Source organism: Engystomops pustulosus, chromosome 6, assembly GCF_040894005.1.
Source record: "Engystomops pustulosus chromosome 6, aEngPut4.maternal, whole genome shotgun sequence".
Taxonomy (NCBI): Eukaryota; Metazoa; Chordata; class Amphibia; order Anura; family Leptodactylidae; genus Engystomops; species Engystomops pustulosus.
In genome coordinates this window covers 141,646,122-141,672,111 of record NC_092416.1, presented here as the reverse complement: position 1 = coordinate 141,672,111, position 25,990 = coordinate 141,646,122, and the positions used below count along the sequence as shown (strand labels likewise).

The window sequence follows — 25,990 nt, the reverse complement described above, 5'->3', positions numbered from 1 at the left end:
TGTATCAGGCAGGGGGTGACTTAAACTTACTTTCAAAGCACAGTGTTCATAGAGTAGTCTGAGAAGCTGGTTTATACAAATTTTGATTTCACAGTATTTTAACTATATATAATGTATTTATTGTGAATGGAAACATCATTTTGCAGCATCAGTCTCTCATGGTTTGTCTTGTACTATATACAGAATATACATATGTATGTCTCTCTAGGGTTGCCTTGCACTATATACTGGATATATGAATGTCCCTCCTCAGTTGCCTTGCACTACATACAGAATATATATATGTATGTGTGTCTCTCCAGGGTTGCCTTGAACTACATACAGAATATATATATATATATATGTATGTCTCTCCAGGGTTGCCTCGCACTACATACAGAATATCCGCTGCATATATTTGAGTTGCTTAGTTGCCGGTCTGGTGATGTAGTTGCAGCATGTGACCTTTTTGATAGGATTAGCAGCGATTAGCCCAGTACAGACTCTGCAGAGTCAGAGCTTCTATACACTGAACAGAGAATTTGTACTTGGGATGTCACCCAGCCACATGTCCATTTGTTCCCACTACCCCTCCTCCCCCGCCATTACCACCTTCTTCCTTCCTTTGTAATGCAGGATCTTCCCCTCCCAGGCACAGATAACACAGGAATCTCTGCATTGTGTGGCCTCTGACCTTCTGTGCTTATCTAGATGAGTATTAAAGGGAGGAGCTGCTAGATATCACCAGAACAGGAGGCACAAGTTCTATAACCCTGGACATTACCATCACAGCCAGAGACCCAGAGCTTTGTTTACCTCCCATAGACTATAGACAATAAGTGATCAGATTTAGTGCAATTTTTTTTATATTTGTCAGAGGTAATTGCCACAATTCCATATGGACTGACTCTTGGTTCTCCACAGTAGTAGATTCCTGTCCACCGTATGTAACAATTGGATATTTCATCGAATGTAACCACACACAAACTCAGCCCAACACTCAGCTCACTTGTTACTCATAGTAGATCCCGATGCACAGACATCTGTCCCAAAGTTCAGCGCATTGTTGTCAAAATACAGCACAACGCTCCGAGATTGCCCCACAGAACTGACACGTTTCGACTTTGGTCAGACCATGAGTAAGACTGTGTAATCCAAACATGTCTGTGTTGTGGGGCAATCTCAGAGCGTTGTGCTGTATTTTAACAAGAATTTGGATTAATAAAGAAGAATTTTATGTTTTTCCTAATTGGATATTTTCTGTTGACTCCAATAGGATATATGTTTGGCCATACAGAATAGATCGATGTTGGCCAAGTGCTTATGCACCAAACAGAAATCTCCTCTGGATGAGCGTGTATATGGTCTGACTGCAGAAAATATAAATAAAGGACGTGTACTATATTTTGTCATATTACAACAGCGCGCTCCCCTCCCCCCTATAGAAAGCCTCTATCGTAATATGACAGAATATAGTACACGTCCTATATTTTGCATGGCTATGGTCATGGTCATATGCATGGCTATGGTCAGGGCTAAATCCAACAGTACTGATCCTTGGTAAATATATCATATTATCAGAGCACTTTCTTTCATTTATTATTTCAATTGTTGCTATGATGAAGCAGAATGAATCAGTACTAATATATATTAAGGTCTAAGATAAACCCATCAGATATGGATGATTTTCATTGGATGGTTTCATCGTTCTGAGCTGTGACTTATCCGTTGTGTTTGTTCCATAGACAAAACAATTTTCTTTAGTTATGACCATATTCCCATGGAAAACACTAAGATAAGAACATAATTCCCCCCAGCAAAAAATAATCCACAATACACAAGTTGTTTTCGGAATCTGTATTTTCCTTCATAAAAAGTCTGTTTAAAAAAATCTGGCTTGTAAAAAGATAACCTCTGGCCCAGAGGCATTTAAATAATGGATTTGTCCGAATGTCTGGATTTGTGCTGTCATCTTCCAGTGACATCCTGCTTCCTGAGGTCATGCTCTCATTGCTCTAATTTATAGCCAAAGACAGCTTTGTGCTACAGGGAAAATGCTGTTGTGTGCTGGCTCTTCTTTCTGGATGGGATGGCGCAGCTTCCTGTGCTGCCAGATACCTTCTACTAATGTTATTTACTCAGAGATCAGTAGTATGAAGAGTCAAAGTGCAGCTGATATTAACTCTGAGACAGCCAGGACTCCAGACATTAAAGGGCATTTGAAGTTAGAGCTTAACCCCTTTACCACCTCCTATACGGTCTTCTACATCGGTCACTAAGGGGCCTTAAATTAGGCCCAGGGGCTTCTTTGTGTTTGTTAATGTACACATAGATGTCACTGAATCCATATCAACCAGACCAAATAAAAAAGTGCCTTATTAAAAATACTAAAAGAAAAAACACTTCAAAGTGTGCAATTTTTTTTTTTTTCTTTTTGGTTCTCCATCTTCAAAAATAGAAATAAAAACGGAGCAATTAGTCATTTGTAGAAAAAATACTGGAACCAATGAAAAGAATAACCCATCTCAGAAAAGAGAAGCCCTCCTCACTGAGCCCCGTTTGTAGCAAAATAAAAATGTCATGGGTCTAGAAACAAATTTCCCTTTTTGTAATAAGTGTTTTTATCATGCAGAGCTTGAAACATTTTCTCGAATCGTAAACTAGAAGAAATCCTGTGATATATGGCGCACAATATATACTGTAAAATTTATCATGTAAAAAGCCACTTACAGTATTGCTGCTCCCCATTCCCATTTCTCCCCAGAATGAATTAATAAAATATGATCTATAAGTTTCACACAACATCGCCATTAATATCTAAAAATCGTCCCACAAAAATAAGCCCCAATTGAAAGAATAATAAAAAAAAAGTTACTGTGACAATGGGAAACTGCAATTCAAATGACTTAATGTCCCATGTGAAAAAACATAGCCGCTTACACCATTATAATAAGGGTCTGTGTGGGCAATAGGAGTGGGATAGGATTTTCTATTGGTTCATACAAGATCTATATCCGGTTATTTTTCATTGATTTGAAGGGTTGCTCTATTACACTTTACTGTACTGCTGCAAAAGCCTGAAAAGGATTCCCTGCTGTGTTTTTCGGTCAGAGCCCCAGCAGTGAGATCCTTCCTAGCAATGTAATAGAGTGAACCTGAGCAGACCGATCCCAACCTGCATGAGAGCCTGCGCCAGAAACCAGGTATTATTCATGCTCAAACTATTTCTTGTTTATCTTGTGTGAGTGACAAAACGTTTTGTGCTTTCAACGTGGGTAATAAAATTTGGGTTACATCCAGAATCCACTATTTATACTGCGCTATTCATTGAGTCCTGTGGGCAGCAGGAAGACGCGTATTACACCCGTAGAAAAAAATTCCTGGACCATCGATATGTATGTCTGGGGTTCATTGGCCGCGTTGGTGGGGGATGCTACCATCTGTGCCCAGCGCCTGTGTTTTCTTCAATTCAGACAAAACTGCTTCCAGCTTGGCAATGCCGTGTGTAATTATTGTTTGTCTATTTATATCCTGTCTACTAGTTGTATGGGTTATGCCTAAGCCCTTGACACGTTGTCTTCCATTGTTGTGTCTGGTTGGAAGGTAACCAATATGGCCGACATCTAAGCTACCACTGCTGTCATACATTGCCCTTATACCCACAAAATCTGCCACGTTTTTGGATATGTGAGCTTTGGGAACCGAGTTATATCTGTGTTTATTGGTTTATATTTATTGTGGGAACCATATGGCCCAGCCTCGTATACAGTGTTATAACCGTAAGGTGAGGATATAACCGGTAAGAAGGAGGGCTATATAACGCACATAGGTTTAGAAAAACATGTTGTTTTTAGAACTCCACCATCGCTGTCCACAGCTTGTGTTTTCTACTATTTTCATCCACTTCAATAGAACTAAACTGACATAACACATAGGAAAGCAACCACATTTTTTTATCTTGTACATTCTTTTTAATCCCGGAAACATTACTTTTTGATGATTTTAATCCATGAGGTCAATGGTGCCTAGGTCATTACTTGTCTATACATTGGACATTATAATGTACAGGCACATGAGGTTTTTCTCTACATTCATAAAATAGGGAAACTGTCATCAAAATCATAAACCAGGAATATGTACTAATGGAACCAGGCACTGTGACTGTGCTATCCGTCTTGAATTTGTTCTCCTTCCTTCTACTAAAATCAACTTTTTAGCCAGAAGGGCTCTGGGGGGGGGGGGGGGTGTTATCAGAGCCCCTCAGTGCTGTAGTTTTACAGGCTGTTACTCAGTGCCGGAGCACTGTGTGCGATTTCAAAAAGCGGTGGGGAAGGAGATGCGCTCCTGAACAGTGTAACAGCCTGTGAAGCTGCAGCACAGAGCGACTCCCCCCTGACCCTTCCATTAGCATAATTTTAAAGTTAATCTTCGAAAGAAGGAGGCCATGGATAACAAATTTAAGAAGATTACCACAGGCACGGTGCCTGGGTCTATGAGTAAGTGTCCCTGGTTTATCATACTTGTTTCTGCGAAACTTGAGTTCAGCGAAATGCGGAGGACGGACTGAAGAAAATCAGCATTGAAAAACTGAAGAAAATTCACATATTTTAGGTTGTAGAATTGGCCTATTCATTTGCAGCAAGCCTAACAAAACCCTGACTGTGAATTAGTGAGTGATTTTCATCATAAACTGATGAAAAGTTTTCAAGCTCTCATAAAATCACTCTAAATTAGTTATTAAAAGGAAGTTATTTCTATATTTAAGCCATATAATGACTTCAGTCACTCTTATACAGTGGGATGGTCCTTACATATAGCCGCTGGTTATGATATATAGATAATATAGAGCCGTTGCCCATAGCAACACTCCAGATATCCATAGTAAAAGCAGCGATCTGATTGGTAGCTGTGTATGACTACTCCACTTGTCCGGCTGATTTGGTTGCCATGTGTTTTGGACTATTGATTAGATAGCGGGAAAGTGCTGTCTCCTCTACTTATCTGACACTTCCTTGAAGTTCATTGAACGTAAGTTGAAACTGCTGGAGCCGACAATAATAGAGGACGGGCCCGTCCTGCAGGAATTACTGTTTGCCAAGTTGTGTAAACATCCTATTACTTGTACCCGAGGAATCGTGTTCCCATTGTGCTCGGATATTACATTGATTAGTGTTTATACCTGTCAGTCACGGACAACACATGATGGGGGTCATGTTTACAGCGGGGTCAATACTGTCACTATCAGTCATTTACTCCACACAGGCGCTGTTCAGCCTGCTCCGCCTGTTTCATGAATAAAATATTAGAGAAACCTGTACAGTCCTCACTGTCACACTATGTAGTCAGCATGGCGTTGAGTCTTTTAATGCCATATTAGTTGTCTTAATGAGCTTGTGATGCTGCGTAATGCCTATGGCATGTGTCAGTATTATACGGCTTCTGTGACCTGAAAACATACCAATAATCCTACTAGGGGTCAAGTCACACTCGGCAAATTTGTTTTAAGAATTGTAGATGATTAGAACAATTTTGCCTCGAGTTAACATACCCTAAAGTGTCAGAAATGTTGGTTTATTAGCAAGTGCCAAATGTCTGTTTTGCGGAGTGGGCACAGCGATAGTCCTGTTTTATAATGACACTCTATTGTCTATGTACAGTAATAACATAGATTGCATTCTGGTTATGATTTAAAAGATGTGGTAATCGTCTTATATTTTACTATCCATGCCCCCCTTCCATCTAAAATCAAACCCTAAAATTATGCTTATGATGGAGAGTAGTTTTACTAGAGCCCCTCCATTCTGAAGCTTCACAGGCTCTTACACTGCACCACAAAGAGGCTCTTGTAGCACCCTTAGCAGCCCTTCTGACTCATTTTAAAAGTTGATTTTATAAGGAAGGAGGCCGTGGATAAGAATTATATGAGTTTATAATGCTTGATTTTGTTGAGTGCCCCTTTTCATAATGCATTGCCTAACGGAGCAAACTCCATAGAGAGCTTATTTGGACAAGCGTTTTGCAGGTCCATTTTCTATGTGTGATCAGTAATGGCATCCTGATCCATTATTTTCTAGGGATTTATTCACAATTTTTTTCGCTGAACATATATCAGTGAGAAAAAATGCAGCATTTTTTATGCATGTGGACCAAGGACATCCATAGTGTGGTCTGTTTTTTTTTTCATCGCAGATGATGCTGAGGATCCTAGGTTTTTTTTGCCATTTAATTTGAGCCAATTATCCCTTTTTTTTTGTGGATGTGAAAAAACCAATGCCATGCAGAAGTAAAAATAAAATGATACAGATACAATCCTGACACAACACAGTATAAAAACAAATGTGTTTTTGCAGATGCAAAACAGACACAACTGTATGCTGCATGCTTGGTACAATGTGACCCCTAGACTATTGTGGGTGCTGCACTACAGCTCTATAAACCACACATAGTACTTATAAAGTGTTGTGTTTTTTTTTTCTAGAAACAGTGCCACTAATTGCCACTGGCCATACGTGGTATTGCAAGTAAAGGAGATTTATCAGAAGTGTCCAAGAGCAGAACTGTTCTACTTGTCCGTGGTAACCAATCAGAGCTCAGCTTTTTATTGTCCCACAGCTGTTTATAAAATTAAAGTTAAGCTCTGATTGGTTTTCATGGTCAACTAGAACAGTTTTATCTCAGACGCTTGTGCTTATTCTCCTCCAATGATCTAAAGCGCAAAAATATAACCTGAGGGTTTTGCGTGTATATAAAGTCAGGTCCAATGCTGAATAACAAGTTCTTTTTGCTCATTTATCACTAGTTTTGGAGTCATAAAGTGGTGAAGGGTGTCAGTGGCCTCTATATGATGTGATGTATATAATTTATATATACTACATACACCCGGTCTATGTGGCGCTCTGGAGGGTGGCGGCTGTCACGGCTTCTTTTCTTTTTTTTTTTAGCAGGACTTTGAGAGATTAGGTAGTGACTCAGGATCAACTGACAATTGGGCCGGGGTTATGTGAGGACGATAATATGATCCGCTGGGGGAGGGAGATAACAGGCACATTTCTGCATTGTGTTATGTATAAATATCCTGGTGTATTGTGTGAGGGGTTCCTAGTACCCGCCTTGGATAATAACTCTGCCTGGCACAGCTGTAACGTACAGTAGAGCCGAGTTTGTTTTATGCAGCAGAGCTGAGTTTGTAAGTTGTTGTATAGACGCGTATCTATGAATCAGCTTTGAGTTGATCTCTGCACATGATAGCAGATTAATTATAATATAATATTAATACCATGCTACCAGAAAATGATGCCCACTAGGGGGGTTTATGCCCCTTGTGTGGCTGATGTGTGTAGAGGCCACGACGCCCTAGGGGATATCTGTTTCCCCTGCACCTGCTCCTATGGATTGCGTATAATCAGGGCAGCCATCAGGAAATTCGGGGCCCCATACAGCAAAAGTGTCTGGGCCCCAACACACCCCAAAACCGAACAAGCCTCCTGCCCCCCGCAGTGACCTTTCACAAACAGGGTTTGAGGCCTGTTGCTACGACAAGGCACACTCTTCTGGTAGATTGCCAATAGGACTCATACTTTTGGTCAAGTATATTTATTATAGTGCAAATATGGCATCAAAAACTAAAGCATGGTGAACAGTAAACATATAAAAGTGTTTAACAGACAACATATAACAAATATAACATTATAAAGTGCAATTGCTAGGGCCGCCACTATCTTTTAATGTTTTAATAAAGAATTGTGTTAATTACCAGTGGGGGTGCTCCAGTGCACCTAAGGGCTCTTTACGTCACCCTGCCACCAGTCCTGAGGTAATCTGAAGTCCTGGTACCTGTGCCTGCTCAGCAACCTCTGTGAATCACTGCATAAGGGTCAGGACTTCATATTTCCTCAGAACCAATGGGAAGGAAAAGAAGGAGCGTTCATTGCATGCCCCAAGGAAACCTAAAGTCCCTGCACCTGCACACTGATTCACAGAGGCTGCTGAGCAGGCACAGGTATCGGGATTTCGGATCACCGCAGGACTGGCCGCTGGGTGACATAAGGAGCCCTTAGGTGCACTGGAGCACTCCCACTGCTCCTAAGCTGGTAATTAACATAATTCTTTATAAAAGCATTAAAGGATAACCATAGAGGCCATTTTGATGGAACTTACAGTGCTGAAGTCAGGGTCATCAGGTGCATAGCATGATACCTTCAGGTACTATGCTGTGCACCTGGTGCTCGATTCCCTTTAAACAAGGGATATATATAAAGACAAAATACTCATGTACCACACTATAAAAATAACTTTATTAGATGCATGCATCTATAAGTGTGTAGTCACAAGAATGCCAATAAATAAGCATCAGCATTCAATGGATAAAGTAAATGCAACAATGTTTATAAATATATGTAAACTTCACCATAGGTGTAAACAAAAAATTAAACCAACTCAAATCACTTTGAGCCTCTATTGCAACAAACAGTTGGTCCCAGCAGCTCCAAAAAAGTGTACAGTTGGTGCAACATGGTCCTTGTGCTGACTGCATCACAAGGACTGCACTTCTCACATCATAACCCATATATGATGCAGGGAGCTCTGAGCACTTGGAGCTGCAGTGAACTGTAATGACATCGTTTGTCTTTACAGTGCACTGCCACTCCAAGCACTGTGGAATTCCTTGCATTATAACTGGCTTAGGGTGCAGTCCTTGTGACGCGGTCAGCAAGGACCATGTTCTACAAACTATACTCTGGCCTGAAGCCACATCAGCTAGATCTTGGCAAAGTAACCGCAAATTCAGATTCACGGAGCAATCAGTCTTCTTACTTTCAGATTTGCAAAATCTTTTATCAAATTCCGCTACCTGTTCAGAAAATGCTGAAAACTTTACTAACAATTAACATCCCTACAGACAGCTCCCTGACACTGTGTGACTGACTACAGGATCTGGGAGTCATTAGTGGCATCTAGTACCTTATAGATGACAATCTCTTCCATCAGGAGGACTTTATTCCGGGTTCTCCAATCCATGACGTATCACAGGTGAATTCACAGCTGGATATCTTCAGCTCCGTGCAGCATCTCCACCCGGCGTCCCTAAAAATACCACAGTCACTTACAGTATAAAGTCTCCTGGATAACAACACTGCGCTCCTAAATAACCCTCACAACACAAGTGACCGCACGCTACCCCACATAGAACACATCCCCTCATTATTGATATGCTGCCCCCCCCCACAATGATTTATTTGATATGCTGCCCCCCACAAGGAATGAAATGATATGCTGCCCCCCCACAATGAATAAAATGATATGCCGCCCCCTCCCCCACAAGGAATGAAATGATATGCCGCCCCCCACAATAAATTAAATGATATGCCGCCCCCCACAATGAATTAATTGAAATGCCGTCCCCCCCCACAATGGATTAAATGATATGCTGCCCCCCCACAATGGAATAAATGATATGCTGCCCCCCCACAATGGTATAAATATGCTGCCCCCCACAATGAATTAAATGATATGCCGCCCCCCCCCACAATGGATTAAATAATATGCTGCCCCCCCCCCACAATGGATTAAATAATATGCTGCCCCCCACAATGGATTAAATGATATGCTGCCCCCCCACAATGGAATAAATGATATGCTGCCCCCCCCACAATAGAATAAATGATATGCTGCCCCCCCCACAATGAATTAAATGATATGCTGCCCCCCCACAATGGAATAAATGATATGCTGCCCCCCCACAATGGAATAAATGATATGCTGCCCCCCCACAATGGTATAAATATGCTGCCCCCCACAATGAATTAAATGATATGCCGCCCCCCCCCACAATGGATTAAATAATATGCTGCCCCCCCCCACAATGGATTAAATAATATGCTGCCCCCCACAATGGATTAAATGATATGCTGCCCCCCCACAATGGAATAAATGATATGCTGCCCCCCCCACAATAGAATAAATGATATGCTGCCCCCCCCACAATGAATTAAATGATATGCTGCCCCCCCACAATGGAATAAATGATATGCTGCCCCCCCACAATGGAATAAATGATATGCTGCCCCCCCCCCCACAATAGAATAAATGATATGCTGCCCCCCCCCAATGGAATAAAATGATGTGCTGCCCCCCCACAATGGAATAAATGATGTGCTGCCCCCCCACAAGGAATTAAATGATGTGCTGCCCCTCCACACTGAATTATTTAATATGCTGCCTCCTCCCCCACCATGAATTATATAATGTTCTGCCCCCATATTTTAATAAGCCCCCACCATGTTTTTACTGCTATTTGATTTAAAAAAAAAAAAAACTCGTACTCACCTCAGGCTCCCACATCTTCTTTCTTCAGCCCGCGGCCAGGCAGGAAAGGGTGCGCGGCCGCGTGATGACGTCATCGCGCGGCCGCGCATCCTAATTCATGGAGCGATGTGGCCGGAAGACAACCCCGGCGCACATCGCTCCAGTAATAGTGCTCGAGCGGCCGTTTCCGGCCGCATCGAGCACTATACAGTGACGGGCAGGAGCTTCCGGTCCGGACGGACGGAGGTCCCTGCCCGTCTACCGTGGAGAGTGTCGGGGCCTGCCGGGGCCCCAGCAGGAGCATGAATATCGGCGCTATTGGAGCGCCAGGACGGGGGCCCCCAACCAATAAATCCGGATCCGGGGGCCCGGCGCTAGCGCTCCAATAGCGCCAATGATGATCCGGCTCTGCTCATGGCAGATGCGGCCCTGCGGGCCCCCCCCTAGTGTCTTAGAGTCCGGGCCCCATAGGGCAGTACCAGTTGTACTGCCCTATCGGCGGCCCTGCGTATAATCACAGTAAAATATTATTAGACTTGTCAGATGCTATTAGCTCTACTTGACAATTAGCGCGAACAGTAATTAAAGCTCATCTTCTGACTCATCAGTGTTACCCCCAAGTTATAGACTACATCAGAAACATTGTCCCTTTGTTTCCATCTCTTTAATTGAGCGAGGTCTGGAGAGAAAGATCTGCACATTTGTTATCCCTGTTGTCAAAAGTGGCGTCCCTTTAATTGTGTGAATGTATCCAGCGAGGGGAAGCTGCACTGTGATCAGTCTTCATTGTATACGCTTTCCTCTATAACTCCCCATGGATACATTCTTCAAAGCTGGCCATAGAGGGCTGTCGCCACAAAGCGGTCATTTGACACTTCTCTGGCGCTGTTTATTTCTGAAGGGAAAGGGTACAGTACACCCTCCCCCAACACACACAGTGACTGTAGATTCAAAGACTTGAAATACTCAGCTCTTTTGACTACAGTGGATTGAGCTGCAATACCAGACCTAACCTGTGGACTGGTGTGGTGCTGTTTGCAGAACATGTAGGCGTATACTTATGAATCTTATACAGATAAATGCACACAATAACCATTACATGTGGAAATCTGTAATTTGGTTTTATGCATTATAAACTACACATACCTTGAGAATGCTGTAGCTACACTGATGCAGAAACATATCTTGTTTAATCCCCGATCAAAGTGGTTTTGCTCAAAAACAATTATAAAATTCTGGACCTTGGGAAAGATGGATGCATACTGGCTGCACTGTTTCACAGAGCATCCTGAAGAGTCCAGACAGGACTAATCAACCTGAGCTGTATGACTCATCCACAGAAGCAAGGGGGATGATGCAGCGATTGATTACTTTTGCCTGTGAGGCTCAACACAGCAAATACAATGTTCTCTGAAGCATTAGGGTGAAGACACGTGGCGTTTTTAGGCCGTTTTTAGTGCGTTTTCACATAGTTAAAAAACGTATCCGTTTTTGAAAACGCATGCGTTTTTGACCGTTTTTATTGCGCAATTTCGGAAAAACTGACAAAAACGCATGTGTTTTGAAAAAACGGCGTTTTGAATCTGTTTATAATCCGTTTTTGGCCCTTTTTTAAGCAAAAAGCATGCGGACCTCTCCTGGGACCGATATAATTGTGATTGTTCAGATGCTGATGTATTTTCCCGTTGTATGAACCTATGGCTGTAGCAGTGATACTAGCAGGGAGTCCCGACACTCTACTCCCAGGGTTAAAGGTCGCTGTCTGGCCGCACCACTATAATTATGGCTTCCCTCTACAGTACAAGAATTGGGCTGTGTTCACATGCTATGATATTTCCTAGTTATAGGACCAAGCAGACTGTTTCATTATTGATTTATTACCGCGCTCGTACAATGTGACCAATGGCTCAGTACTAACCACACGTTATACAGTGGGACCAAGCGTGACATTTAACTCTTTCATTAATTACTTTCCTGTGTGAAACCACAAATATAATAATAATAAGGCACATTGTGACTGTTAACAGTATCAGCAATATTGGTATGGATGGTAAATGCATATATTTCTATATGCATTACTTGTTATGGGTGAGCAATGGTTAGAGCTATAGTGGCGATCCATTTTTATTTTGGGGGAAGATGCACCTTTCTCACTATGACCGTGTGCAGACCTGTCCCTCTGTTATTTTTGGGCCGCCTCTTCGAGCCACTGTTTGGAGAGGTTGTCATAACAGTGTATTCGATAAGGGGTATAAGTAGTCAGCCTCGCCTCTTCTCTTTTTGCTCATTCCTCTGCAAAGTAACATAACAATGCCCACTTTGTCATCCCCCCCCCCCTCCCATCTGCTTTCCATTCGGACCCCATTGAAGTTGGGGCTTTGCCCAACTGACAAGCATCTGACCTTATTTGCCCTTGTGCTCAGAAAAGACCAGATATAATTTTTGGTTAACAAGATTGTATCATTGTCCCATGTAACCAGCAGAGGAATAACTTTAAACAGTGTTCCCTGTGTAAAATCTGTACCGGGCCCCCCTCTCCCATCTACAATGGTTTATAGGGCAGGTCTGTAAGTTGAAGAAACGTCATATTATCCCCCAGCCCTTCTAATGCTCCTGGGCCCAAGTCTTTTTCTTAGAAAGTTTTAGGTAGAGTTGTCACCCAGCTTTTCCAAAGTCCTAACAGGCAAATTCTTAAACAATGAATAGAATAACTTGGTACACATCTAACCCTAAATACTTAGAAATATTTTTCAGGGGTAAAGACAAACGTCTTTGCAGCGATGTACTATCCGTAGGTGCCCACATTACAACTTCTTGGTTATCACTCAGCTTTCCCAGTATCATGAGAGGCACATGATTAGACATCAGTATAGATTATTATATATAGAAGTTTAGAGTGACATTATCACCCATGTTATTGCTATCCGCGCTATCCTGTTAGTTGGAGATTACAGTGAATCACTGCCTGCTGTAGGGGAGCCACAGACTTGCCTCTGACTCATTTCGGTTTCCGTTGGTGTAAAATACAGAATTAAAAAAAATAAAAAAATTCTCGTTCTTTGCGTAGAAATAGTTTATATTCAGATCCGACTACTAGAGCTGTGCCTCGCATTTCCCTGCTACCCCAAAGTTTCTCTAATTGGACTCTCCAAGGGATCCAGTAAACCTTAATTATTTGACAAAATTCTCCGATCAGTGCTGGTGTTAAATCGTAGTCATAGTTATTAGATCACAGGAGTCTACTGAGTCTTAAGCTCCTGTTCACATTACTACAAAGTTGGCTTAACCCAACAATATCAGTACGACTGGACCACTTTGTCTGTGTCCATAAGCTCCCTCTAGTGGTAGTGGTAGGCAAACAGAATTTTATTTCTTTTATCCTGCCTACTTTTAAAAAGTAAGGACAAAAGCAGAAAAAGGGAAGAAATAACAGTTTTTTTTTGTAGAAAAGTAGCATGCAGCAACATTTTTATAACTCTCATTTTATAAAACCCACATATTTTGATTGTCCAAATGTTCTTTTAGATATATCCTCGCTCATAGCCCTGGGCTGTCTTGCACATTCATGGTTATCCTACGGTACTCATTGTACAAGAACTACTTGGAAGTTGAATTGGAGTGTCAGCCTCAATGATTCAGGAAGCATTCATTGCATATATCTGTAGTTGATATAGTATACACAATAATCATTATTTTGTTTATTTCTCTTTAGCTATTGAAACCCAGAGCACCAGTTCGGAGGAAATTGTCCCCAGTCCCCCTTCCCCGCCACCCCTCCCGAGAATCTACAAACCCTGTTTTGTGTGTCAAGACAAGAGTTCGGGTTATCACTATGGGGTCAGTGCCTGTGAGGGCTGCAAGGTAAGTACCCGCTATATAATTGTAGACGTATGATGTGGATAAAATAAATGATTTACATTAATTCCATATGTAACTCTATTTGCTATTGTTCCCTGTTATCAGCAGCTACTTTTGGGTTAATTTTTTTATATAATTGGTATGGGGCACAGAGACACTTTGTAGTCCATGTAATAAAAAATGGCGCCAAGCACGCTCTATAAATCTGAGGTTGCCACATAACTTTTTGCTGTGGTCTTCCAGGTAAAAATGTGCTTTACCAAAATATACACTTTAGGAAAGCTGTCGGACAAATGCTTGTTAGTATCTATGCAGAAGCAAGCTTGCTGTATAGATATCGAAACAGAACTAAGCTTTCTGTACAGATATAGACACAGAAGAAAGCTTGCTGTATAGATATCAAAACAGAACTAAGCTTTCTGTACAGATATAGACACAGAAGCAAGCTTGCTGTATAGATATAGAAACCAATCCAAGCTTGCTGTATAAATATAGACACAGAACTAAGCTTGCTGTATAGATATAAAAACAGAACTAAGCTTGCTTTATAAATATAGAAACTGATCCATGCTTGCTGTACCGATATGGTAACAGAACTAAGCTAGCTGTATAGATATAGAAACCGATCCAAGCTTGCTGTATATATATAGAAACAGAACTAAGCTTGCTGTACTGATATGGTAACAGAACCAAGCTTACTATATGGATATGTTTACAGAACCAAGCTGTTTGTACAGATATGGTAACAGAACCAAACTTACTGTATAGATACAGTAACAAAAACTGTATACAACCTATCACATGTAGAAGTGGGCTGCAAATGGATACTGATAAGATCTGCTCCATATAAAATATAGCATAGATTTCCATTTAAATCAAGGAGTCACATGAACACATCCTAATGCTATTAATTTGGATCCCTATAGTTGAGTAATGTAAATCCCGAGTCATCACTTTCCTAAATGCCAAGTCGTACATACGGAGGGCCTGGCACAGCATTATAGAGACCTATCGATTCTTACCTTAGAAGCCTTTTTGCTATCCCGCTGTGGTCTCACTCAGCTTGGATAAGAAGTTCTTCCTCATGTAAAGAGGCGCCTGATCTCACCGCTGTGATGTGCACTCAGCATGGGATGTAGAATCACAGGATAACTCCACAGCAGCGCTCACATACATCATTACTCTCCATGTTATCTGTAATGGGGTTTAGTACGGATGGATTGTTCACATTCTTTAGGATGAGTAGCTGCAGAATTATCAGATATAGGTGACGATTCACCTATTTATCTATCATCTATATATATTATCTCTCTAGCTATCCTTTACTTATAAGCCTTACAAGTAATCAAGAGCAGCATTCACAATTCTGCTGCTTTAATAAAAACAGGCAACAAGTTTGACAACATTCTCATCCCCAACAGCACAACTACTATTATAAAGTATGGAGGAGCTATAGTGGAGAGTTTTCACATGTTTTTTGCTGGGTATAAAGAGGCCACTGCCTAATATACAAATTACTAGAGAAAGCTCATAAACCCACAGCCAACCAGGATTGGTGTTTAAAGGAAATCTACCATCACCATCCATACACCAGGGACATTTACTCCAGGCACTGTGACTGTGGCATTTTTCTCATATTTGTTATCCACAGCCACCTTTCTTCTAAAATCAACTTTTTATATTATGCCAAATGAGTCAGAAGGGCTCTGGGGGTGTTTCCAGGGCCCCTTAATGCTGTAGCTTTAAGAATACCCTTCCCTTGCACTTCCTGCTACTGATACATTGCAAAGGCAGAAGGAGGAGGGAAAGAGCAGGGGGTTGGGGAGGGTGACACATTCTGCTCATTGTAACAGCCCGTGAAACTGCAGCATGGAGGGGCTCGGGTAACCCCCCCATAGCCCTACAGGCTCATTATCACAATTCTAAAAGTTGATATTAGAAGAAAGCAAGCCATGGATAACAAATATAAGAAGATTACCACAGTCACAGTGTCTAGATCTATAAGTAAGTGTCCCTGGTTACATTTTTAATGGTAGATTTTCTTTAAGGTCAACTCTGAAGCCTGTAGAATAGTGAATGCAGCTCTGGGGTATAATACAGACTGTGACACAGAATGATAACAATATAAGTAACACAATATATTTGTATAACAGTAGACAGCTGAGGAATAATTCTTTGGTTCTGCGGTTTTCTACAGCATTCATAATCATATTTATGCCTTATTGTCTTCATTGTCAATTGAAACTATGGTAATTTACTATCTGTTTTTTTTAAACTCATAAATATCCTGCACTATTGTTTTGTCTGGAAATGTAGGAATAACCCAACCAAGCTAAGGCGTTGTCCAATCAGTGCAAACCTTATTGACAGGGGGAAGGTGATAGGTCAGGAGGAATAACTAATGTGCTGCTATAAGAACGGATGCTACACAATTGTTATATTCTAGGAAACACAAGAATTTAACAAAACATTATCATGTCGTAAAAGCCGTGGTATTTGACAAACTCAGGTCTTCTGCACCTGTATTTGCCCTTTGGATATTTACCTGGCGCTCTACTTTTTCACATTCGTGTGTGTGCATATTTGTTGTCTTTCTAAGAAAACCAACAGCCGGTAGGGGAAATGTAATTTCCGAGAATGGAAAGGTTTCCTCAATATTAATATTTCTGTCAAACGTAGATGATAAAGTAACATTTTTTTTTTTTATTGTATAATTTCAGGGTTTTTTCCGACGCAGCATACAGAAAAACATGGTCTACACATGTCACCGAGACAAGAACTGCATCATAAACAAAGTAACGCGGAACCGCTGCCAGTACTGCCGGCTACAGAAATGCTTCGAGGTCGGCATGTCCAAAGAATGTAAGTGATGTGTACATGAGGATTATTACACGGGGTTATATGGGAATCGTACATGAATTTCCTGACCGCTCCTGGATCAAGTGCTTTGTAGTGAGTGATATAATAGAACACTGGGCGGCACGGTGGCTTAGTGGTTATCATTAAAGCCTTGCAGCGCTGGGGTTAAAGTCCCAGAGTCAACATCTGCAAAGAGTTTGTATGTTCTCTCCATGTTTGTGTGGGTTTCCTACCACACTCCAAAACATACCGGTAGGTTGATTAGATTGTTAGTCCCATCAGGGACTGATTTGGCCAGCTCTGTGCAGCGCTTCGTAATCTGTGTGCGCTCAATGTAAGTTGAATGGACATAAGGATGAAGATATTATCTTATGCTCATAGACCCATCAAGACAAAGCTGTTGTTCCTCTGTAGCTTCATACGCTTCAATAATCTATTGAATTGTATGATTTGTAATCATTACATTAAAAACGTGGTGGTTGCCTAGCATTATGGCCTCATTCTTTATCATGTAACTTACCGCAGCAGAGACCACATCGCATAGCAGATAACAGCTCTGCAGCAGGGTCCTATAGTTTCATAGAAGCCCTTATCTCTAATGTTCTGCTATAGTTATCCACTATTCAGCATGACCGTATATGAGTCAGAACTGCGTGCTTGATGATGGAAGAAGATATGATAGCCTCTATGTACACAGATGAACATGGCAGTCCCTGTTCAGTCGCTGCGCTGGAATCCGACGTAAGCTCACATTGAACAGGATAGTGGCCAAATAGCAGGAGTAGTGTCCATGAAGAAAATCACATGACCACTGAGGCCACTGATTGGCTGCAGTAGTCACATGTCACTTCAGATTCCATCAATGGAGGCTTTAAACTTTAAGAGCATTGTGATCTTTGGTACTAATAATTTCTTATGCCTCTCCCCCACCAGCTGTACGCAACGACCGCAACAAAAAAAAGAAGGAACCCCCAAAACCTGAAGTAACCGAGAGCTACGTGCTGAGCCCAGAGACCGAAAACCTGATTGAGAAAGTGCGAAAAGCTCACCAGGAAACTTTCCCATCACTGTGCCAGCTGGGCAAATACACTACAGTAAGTGGCACCCATAGTCTGAGCAGTGATGTTGCGTTAAGATAATTTCTAATATTGATGCATTTTCATGTGGCAAATGAGCTAGAAACCCAATAGACACCAATACATGGACGCTACACTGGGGATTCTGGGAAAGAAATATGCAAATACATTTTTCCATGGTAGGATTAGGAAAACTGTGCTACTTTCAAAATCATCTACCACGACTTCTACAAAGCCTAGTGGCGTAATGTGGGATAATAGCCATACCATTGTTTTTCATCTGATCGCTGTCACCGGGTGACGGGTTCTAGTAGCTGATTTTAAAAATGCCTTTGTTAGCATTCTGAATAATTTCAGTAGTTTATATAAGTTTATTTCACATTACCTTCTAGAAGCACCCAGGGAGGGGCAGCTATAAAGTACTGAAATGATTGAGAATGCTGACAAAGGCATTTTTAAAATCAGCATACAGTAGGCTATTGGAACCTGTCACCAGCTACAAATCACATTCCTGGTGACAGGTTCGCTTTACATCCATTTTACCCTATTAAGATCTAAATATTATTGCTACATTGAGCTATATTTCCTATACCACTCTTAACAGGGGGTTTTGGGTGACACAATAAAAGGGTTGTCTTCACTTACAGTACTTTTTCCCTTCTCATAGTCCATTCCTCACCTTCTGTCTTTTAGAATTTCAGCTCAGAACAGCGAGTCTCCTTGGACATTGATCTTTGGGATAAATTCAGTGAGCTGTCCACCAAATGCATAATCAAGACGGTGGAATTTGCCAAACAGTTACCGGGATTTACCACTCTTACCATAGCCGATCAAATAACCCTCCTCAAAGCCGCCTGCCTGGACATCCTGGTAAGTTATGGTTTCTGTGCCACTTTATTAACGTTAGAAACATTTACTGCTCCGGTCAGAGGGAGGTTGGAGGCAATTGGATTAATTAGGATGGAGCTGATTTAAAGGAAATCTACCATGAAAATCCAACATGATAAACCAGGGACACTTACCCAAAATGACTGCTATAAATTCAAAAATTATGCTAATGATGGCCTGTGGGAGTATTACCACTGCTGAAGATTACACTGTGTATGAACACTATCCCCTCTTCCTTTCTGTGCTAAAACTTCCCCTGTTGCAGTGAGATTACATGAGGCAGAGGGAGGGAAGAAGTGCTGTGGGGGAGACAGTGTAACAGCTTGTGAATCTGCAGCACGGAGGGTAACGCTTCCAGGAGCCCTTCAGACTCGTAAGCATAATGTTTAAAGTTGATTTTAGAAGGAAGAAGGATATGGATAACAAATGTATGAAGATTACTACAATCACAGTGCCTGGATCTATAACTAAGCGTCCCTGGCTCATTATGTTTGATTTTCCTTTATGCCGTTAGTCTATGCACAGTAAGGGCAGGCTGCAGCTCCGGCACTGCTTGTATTGGGCAGGAAACTGAAGAAGAATGAGCACTATGGAAGGAAGTGCGGACACTTACAATCCATAGATCACGTCTGCATCCAGCCCACTTATAGAATTGTAAGGCTGTAAAGTGAAATCAATCAGGACCTGTGTGCTCTATGCTGTCATCCCTAGTAACCATCTTCAATAAGCTTTTAGCCTAGTCAAGCGAAACAAATGTAAATGAATGCGCGGTCTGTTTCCTGTGAGCTCTCGCACACTTTCTGCTGGCACTCGCTTATTACGTAAGTGCCATTGTTTCTTGTGGCTCGGGTCTATTATCGGACACATGGAGGGATAAACTTATATAAACTATTTACAGTCTTGTGCACAAGTATTTCCTCCTCCGGTGTCAGCAGTTGTGTAGACGCTGTCGCTTGTGTCTTTACGCATCTCTTCAGTTGCTCTCGTACCTATTGTTTTCTAATTCTCCCACATTCTGACTTGGTTTATCGCAGATCCTCCGAATTTGTATACGCTACACGCCTGACCAGGACACCATGACTTTCTCAGATGGCCTGACCCTTAACCGGACACAGATGCACAATGCTGGCTTCGGGCCTCTCACCGATCTCGTCTTTGCCTTTGCAAACCAGCTGCTACCGCTAGAAATGGATGACGCAGAGACTGGTCTCCTGAGCGCCATTTGTCTCATCTCTGGAGGTAAGAGATGTATAACGTTTAAAGAGGTTCTCTGCCTTTATTTCTACAAAGGCCTAAATATTAAAACGGACAAAGATGTTCTTCATGTCTTGAATGCTGCTTCATTATTCGCTTTGTTAGTGTAGTCCAGGTCAAGGGGAAAAGGTTGAGGGGAGAAGGGAAGGGATTTTCTGTCGGTAGCAGGGGACGGTCTGAAGTCGGATGTATCAAGCTGAGGATAAACCAACGCAACAACCTGCAAAGAGTTAGGCTACATTCACATGACCGTGGGTGGACGCATATACGGCCGCAAGCTTGCGGGCGTACATACGTCCCCCATAGGCCGGCAATGGGCGCATGGAGCGATATGGTGCAGCACTGTATTGCTCCGTACATGGGGGAAAAATAGGACATGTTCTATCTTTCCCTGTGTTACGCTGCCATGCATCACTATGGAGATGGGTCACCACTCCTCCTCTCCATCGCGGCGAACGTATGCCCGTCCGGCTTCGGTACAGCTGGCATACATTCGTGTGAATTTAGTTTTACTTATTTCAGCGTTTTGTTGGAACGCCTTCCACGGTTCCCAAGTTTAAATTTCTCATATCAGCCTTACAAACTGGCCTTAAACTGGTCCTTTCGAGGTTAAAAACCTTGCTGTTTTCTTCCAAATACAGCGCCACACTTCACCACGGGTAGTGTGTGGTATTGCAACTGAGCTCCATTCATTTCTATAAATCTGCAAAACCTACACATACCATGGTCAGGTGTGGCACTGTTTTTGGAAGAAAGCATCCATGTTTTTCAACCTTAGGAGAACCTCTTTAATATGCTTTAGATATCTGATGGTTACAAATATGCCCCCATGCCTGTATATAGCTTATTAGTGCATTAGATCTTGCATTTGGAGAGAAGAGAGACGCTATTATTCACCTCGGGCTATTTACCGTCTTACATTCTGGGGGTCTTTTGATGGTCATCTGCTCTGTCTGATGTGAAGTGGGTCAGAAATAGACATTGAATATGTACGGCCGGGTGATGGAAATATGTCTGACGCATCTAAGCCTGAGCAGGGATGTCTCATTAGGTATACATAACCTTCATATACCTAACCATTCCTGTCCATAGCTCACATACAATGCTAGGGAGCAGTACATCATGGTTGTGTTCCTGTCCACTGAACATAATGGTCATTTACCAAGATTAGGTTAAAGGGGCCGCTGCTTTACTATAAAAAAAATAATCATAGTATCATAGTGTAAAAAGGTTAGAAAAAGACATCACTCCATCGAGTCCAACCCATACATTATACTGTGGTGGTGCAAAATATGTCATTATATGAACTAGTACACAAGAAATATCAGTGAAAAACGATGAGGATGAACACTGTGACATGTTATACCATTGGTATGGATTTATAAAGTGTCATTTTCCATGCCCCTTTAACTTCACGTTCTAGCTATAGGCACTTTACTGTGAGTGTGAGTTACAAGGAGTCTTAAAAGTTAAATGGCTTTCTTTCCTGCAAATGTAAGGAGCTTTTCTTTCTTCGCTTAATAAGCTGTAAAGATGTAAATGCCAAGTTTTATAGATCACCTATTTATCTGTTTGTAGATTTATCATATGGTATAACAAGGTTAGCGCATGTAAGCAATCCACTGCTAGTAACTGGGTACTAGGCACCATCTAGTGGTCAGCTGCAGTTATTGCATCTTACTGCAATCAAGTATATACAGCTATCTGTGGATGTAGGGAAATGCACATAAAATATATTGCAATAATATATTATTTCTATTCAGATCGACAGGACCTGGAGCAGCCGGATAAGGTGGACAAGTTACAGGAACCTCTACTGGAGGCGCTTAAAATCTACGTCAGGAGGAGAAGACCCAAAAAACCCCACATGTTCCCAAAAATGTTGATGAAGATCACAGACTTGCGAAGCATCAGTGCCAAGGGTAAGTGGTCAGGCAGACAGAAATGTACGATGCCTAAGAAAGATCTACGTCTCACACAATGATGGATACGTCTATGTGCGCAGTCATCTTCTGACAGCACTATATTGATGCATCCTTTGTCTCTGGGAAAAGCGGTCCCTCATTTTACTTCATAGGTCCTTGTACAGGAGTTGCTGCCCACCATCCTATTGATGTTGATGGACACCGCATATTGTTACACATCCCCTGTGGTGGTGTGGAGAACTACAGGATACAACTAATTACCAGAAGAAGTTGTTAAGATCAATGTAAGGGCTGTTTCACACAAACGTGGGTAGCCTGTGTAAACGTGGCATATAGTGACACGACCCCACGAGCTGCTCCCAAGCAGAGGACGGGAGTATATGCAGGGGCCTTATATAGAAATATAATGCAAGGATGTCTCCTCTGCCAGTTCTGGGATTTCTCCTATTACAGTTCTGACACGGCTTTTCTGCTGGCAGAGGGAACGTCCGTGCATTATATTTCTATATAATGCAGGGACTTCCATCCTCTGATCTGTGTGCAGCCCGTGGGATCATGTCATCATACGGCAAGTATACACAAGCTCCATACGTTCGTGTGAAAGAGCCCTAAAGGACCCTGATAACAAAAAAGGGACTGCTTAGTGTGGACAATCCATTTTAATATTGATTAGGTGACTTGTTATAGATCCAATATATCATATATAATGTTTGGTCTCTATAATTGAGGTTATTGAGTACCAGCGATCTAACATTTCCCATTATCGGTGCAGGTGCTGAACGCGTGATCACTCTGAAGATGGAAATCCCGGGATCCATGCCACCTCTCATCCAGGAGATGCTAGAGAACTCTGAAGGCCTAGACAACACTGGAGCAGCATCGCCTCCGACTCCCGCCCCACCAGGGAGCTGCAGTCCCAGTCTTTCTCCTAGCTCAACTCACAGCAGCCCATCGACACACTCACCCTAACCCTCAGCCAGTCAGCATGGCAACATGGCACAGAGACTCACCAGCTCATGCACAGACTTCTCTGGTACTCTTCACTTCTTACTTGTCCTACACTTTTCCTCCTTCATTCTTCTGTCCTCCCTTGGATCTCTTTCAATGTACCATGCTTTACCTTTCTACTATTCTCTTTAAACCTCAACCGGGAATCATCACTGTGCTGTATTTAGCCCTGGACCTAGTCTCTGCAGGAGAGAGGATGATCCAGGCATGGACGTGTAGCCCTCGGTCCCCTCATTTCCTTACGATTCAGCCTTGTGCCTCTGGACAGTACTCCTCTCACACCCACTGGATGGAGAACAGACTCAAAGCAGGACTAAGATTGAGCAGAATCTCGCACTATGTCCCTGTGATAGGGATGGGAGGAGCGGCTTACGGGACGTTCTCAGACCGCTAAAGAGGTGACCATATGAAAGCCACTTCATGCAGGAGAATTATGCTGGTTCATTAACTCCATTCACTGCCATTTTTGCACCCCCCCTCCCAAAGCACTCAAAATCTTTTTGAATGGATTTAGCTGTTTCTACAGCAGTTTCTGGATCTTTACATTGGATAATATCCGTGCAGCTTGAGGTATTGAAACTGGAAAAATAAATTGACGCCTTTTAGGATCTTATATAAATTGGTGCAAAAAAAAAAAGAAAAAATTGTATATATATATTTTTGCTACATTTTTTTCCCTTTGATTCAATCGGAACCTTTTAAGATATTTTAAAGTGTAAGAATGGACATGGCTGTTTTCTTGGACAATGGGCATCCTAGTGGAAAGCACCAACGCGCTTCCATGATACGGGCGCTAATGGCAGAGTGCTTACCACTGGGACTCTAATGGTCAGTCCGCTACTGCTGACCACATGGAAGAATTGGACTGCAACTAATTGGCTATCCCCAAGACTCTGGTACCTTAGGGATTGAAGCCATACTCATAGTTATCATATACCAGCTGCACAGTATCACTGGTTTCACATATTTTCTTTTAACCACTAAACGTTGTGACCCCCTTTACCCACCCGCCTTTTACCTCCATCCCTCCACAGAACTTGCCGTTTTTACACCTCTACACACCAGCAGAAATTTCAAAAAGAGGGGGGGTGAGGTGTTTTACTTCAAAATAAAAAAAGAAATTAAAAAAAAAAGAAAAAGGTAAAAAAAAAAGTTAAATAAAATGAGATGTGAAAGTTTTTTTATGTGAAAAAAAAGTTTTTTTTTTGTTTTACTTTGAAGGTTTTCTCCTCAAGTTTCTGTCTAACTTCTGCACAAACGTTTATCTTTATATTAAAACAAACTTGTTTGTTTGATTCTTTGGGTTGCAATGAGTATGTTTTCTGTATTATAGAGGGGTGACTGTGGGGGGCACAGATTGCAGTAATCTATGCAATAAGTTCTCATGGCACAATATTGGTTAGTTCTATGAGAATTGGATGCATTGATCACATTAAAAGTTGGTAACCATTGGCTCCTGTATTCTGATAATGAAAGAGGTCTCTATCTGAATGTGCTGCTACTCCAGTCATTTTTGTGGGACTTGACTTGTGAGATTGGCCCAAAAGAGTTGAAAACAACAGCAGAGAAGACCAGGATAACCTTTACTTCATTCAAATAGGGAGACCCCTATTCTTATGATCCAAAAGTCACAATCCTCATCTACATCAAATCCCCAGTATAGTTGTATTACTGGACAAATTCATTTAATAGATGCATAGCAATTAATTCCTTATCCACGTCAAGATTAAAGATTCAAGTTCAGATATACACTCACCAGCCACTTTATTAGGTACATCTGTCTAACTGCTCGTTAACACTTAATTTCTAATCAGCCAATCATATGGCGGCAGCTCAGTGCATTTAGGCATGTAGACATGGTCAAGACAATCTCCTGCAGTTCAAACCGAGCATCAGTATGGGGAAGAAAGGTGATTTGAGGCCTTTGAACGTGGCATGGTTGTTGGTGCCAGAAGGGCTGGTCTGAGTATTTCAGAAACTGCTGATCTACTGGGATTTTCACGCACAACCATCTCTAGGGTTTACAGAGAATGGTCCGAAAAAGAAAAAACATCCAGTGAGCGGAAGTTCTGTGGGCGGAAATGCCTTGTTGATGTCAGAGGTCAGAAGAGAATGGGCAGACTGGTTCGAGCTGATAGAAAGGCAACAGTGACTCAAATCGCCACCCGTTACAACCAAGGTAGGCAGAAGAGCATCTCTGAACTCACAGTACGTTGAACTTTGAGGCAGATGGGCTACAGCAGCAGAAGACCACACCGGGTGCCACTCCTTTCAGCTAAGAACAGGAAACTGAGGCTACAATTTGCACAAGCTCATCGAAATTGGACAGCAGAAGATTGGAAAAACGTTGCCTGGTCTGATGAGTCTCGATTTCTGCTGCGACATTCGGATGGTAGGGTCAGAATTTGGCATCAACAACATGAAAGCATGGATCCATCCTGCCTTGTATCAACGGTTCAGGCTGGTGATGGTGTCATGGTGTGGGGAATATTTTCTTGGCACTCTTTGGGCCCCTTGGTACCAATTGAGCATCGTTGCAACGCCACAGCCTACCTGAGTATTGTTGCTGACCATGTCCATCCCTTTATGACCACAATGTACCCAACATCTGATGGCTACTTTCAGCAGGATAATGCGCCATGTCATAAAGCTGGAATCATCTCAGACTGGTTTCTTGAACATGACAATGAGTTCACTGTACTCAAATGGCCTCCACAGTCACCAGATCTCAATCCAATAGAGCATCTTTGGGATGTGGTGGAACGGGAGATTCGCATCATGGATGTGCAGCTGACAAATCTGCGGCAACTGTGTGATGCCATCATGTCAATATGGACC

General features: G+C 42.1%; 1 protein-coding gene across 5 annotated transcripts in view; it reads left to right on the top strand.

Moving 5' to 3' along the window:
- Window positions 1-24,448, top strand: part of RARA (retinoic acid receptor alpha) — a 79,140-nt gene extending 54,692 nt beyond the window's left edge. For all 5 annotated transcript variants that reach the window (XM_072111436.1, XM_072111438.1, XM_072111437.1 and 2 more), the window contains 7 exons: window positions 13,997-14,145; window positions 16,863-17,004; window positions 17,935-18,095; window positions 18,771-18,947; window positions 20,000-20,204; window positions 21,983-22,141; window positions 22,917-24,448. In XM_072111436.1, the coding sequence (XP_071967537.1) occupies window positions 13,997-14,145; window positions 16,863-17,004; window positions 17,935-18,095; window positions 18,771-18,947; window positions 20,000-20,204; window positions 21,983-22,141; window positions 22,917-23,113 (1,190 nt within the window). In that variant the 3' untranslated portion in view covers window positions 23,114-24,448. The remainder of the gene's footprint in view (window positions 1-13,996; window positions 14,146-16,862; window positions 17,005-17,934; window positions 18,096-18,770; window positions 18,948-19,999; window positions 20,205-21,982; window positions 22,142-22,916) is intronic.
- The last annotated feature ends 1,542 nt before the right edge of the window (window positions 24,449-25,990 follow it).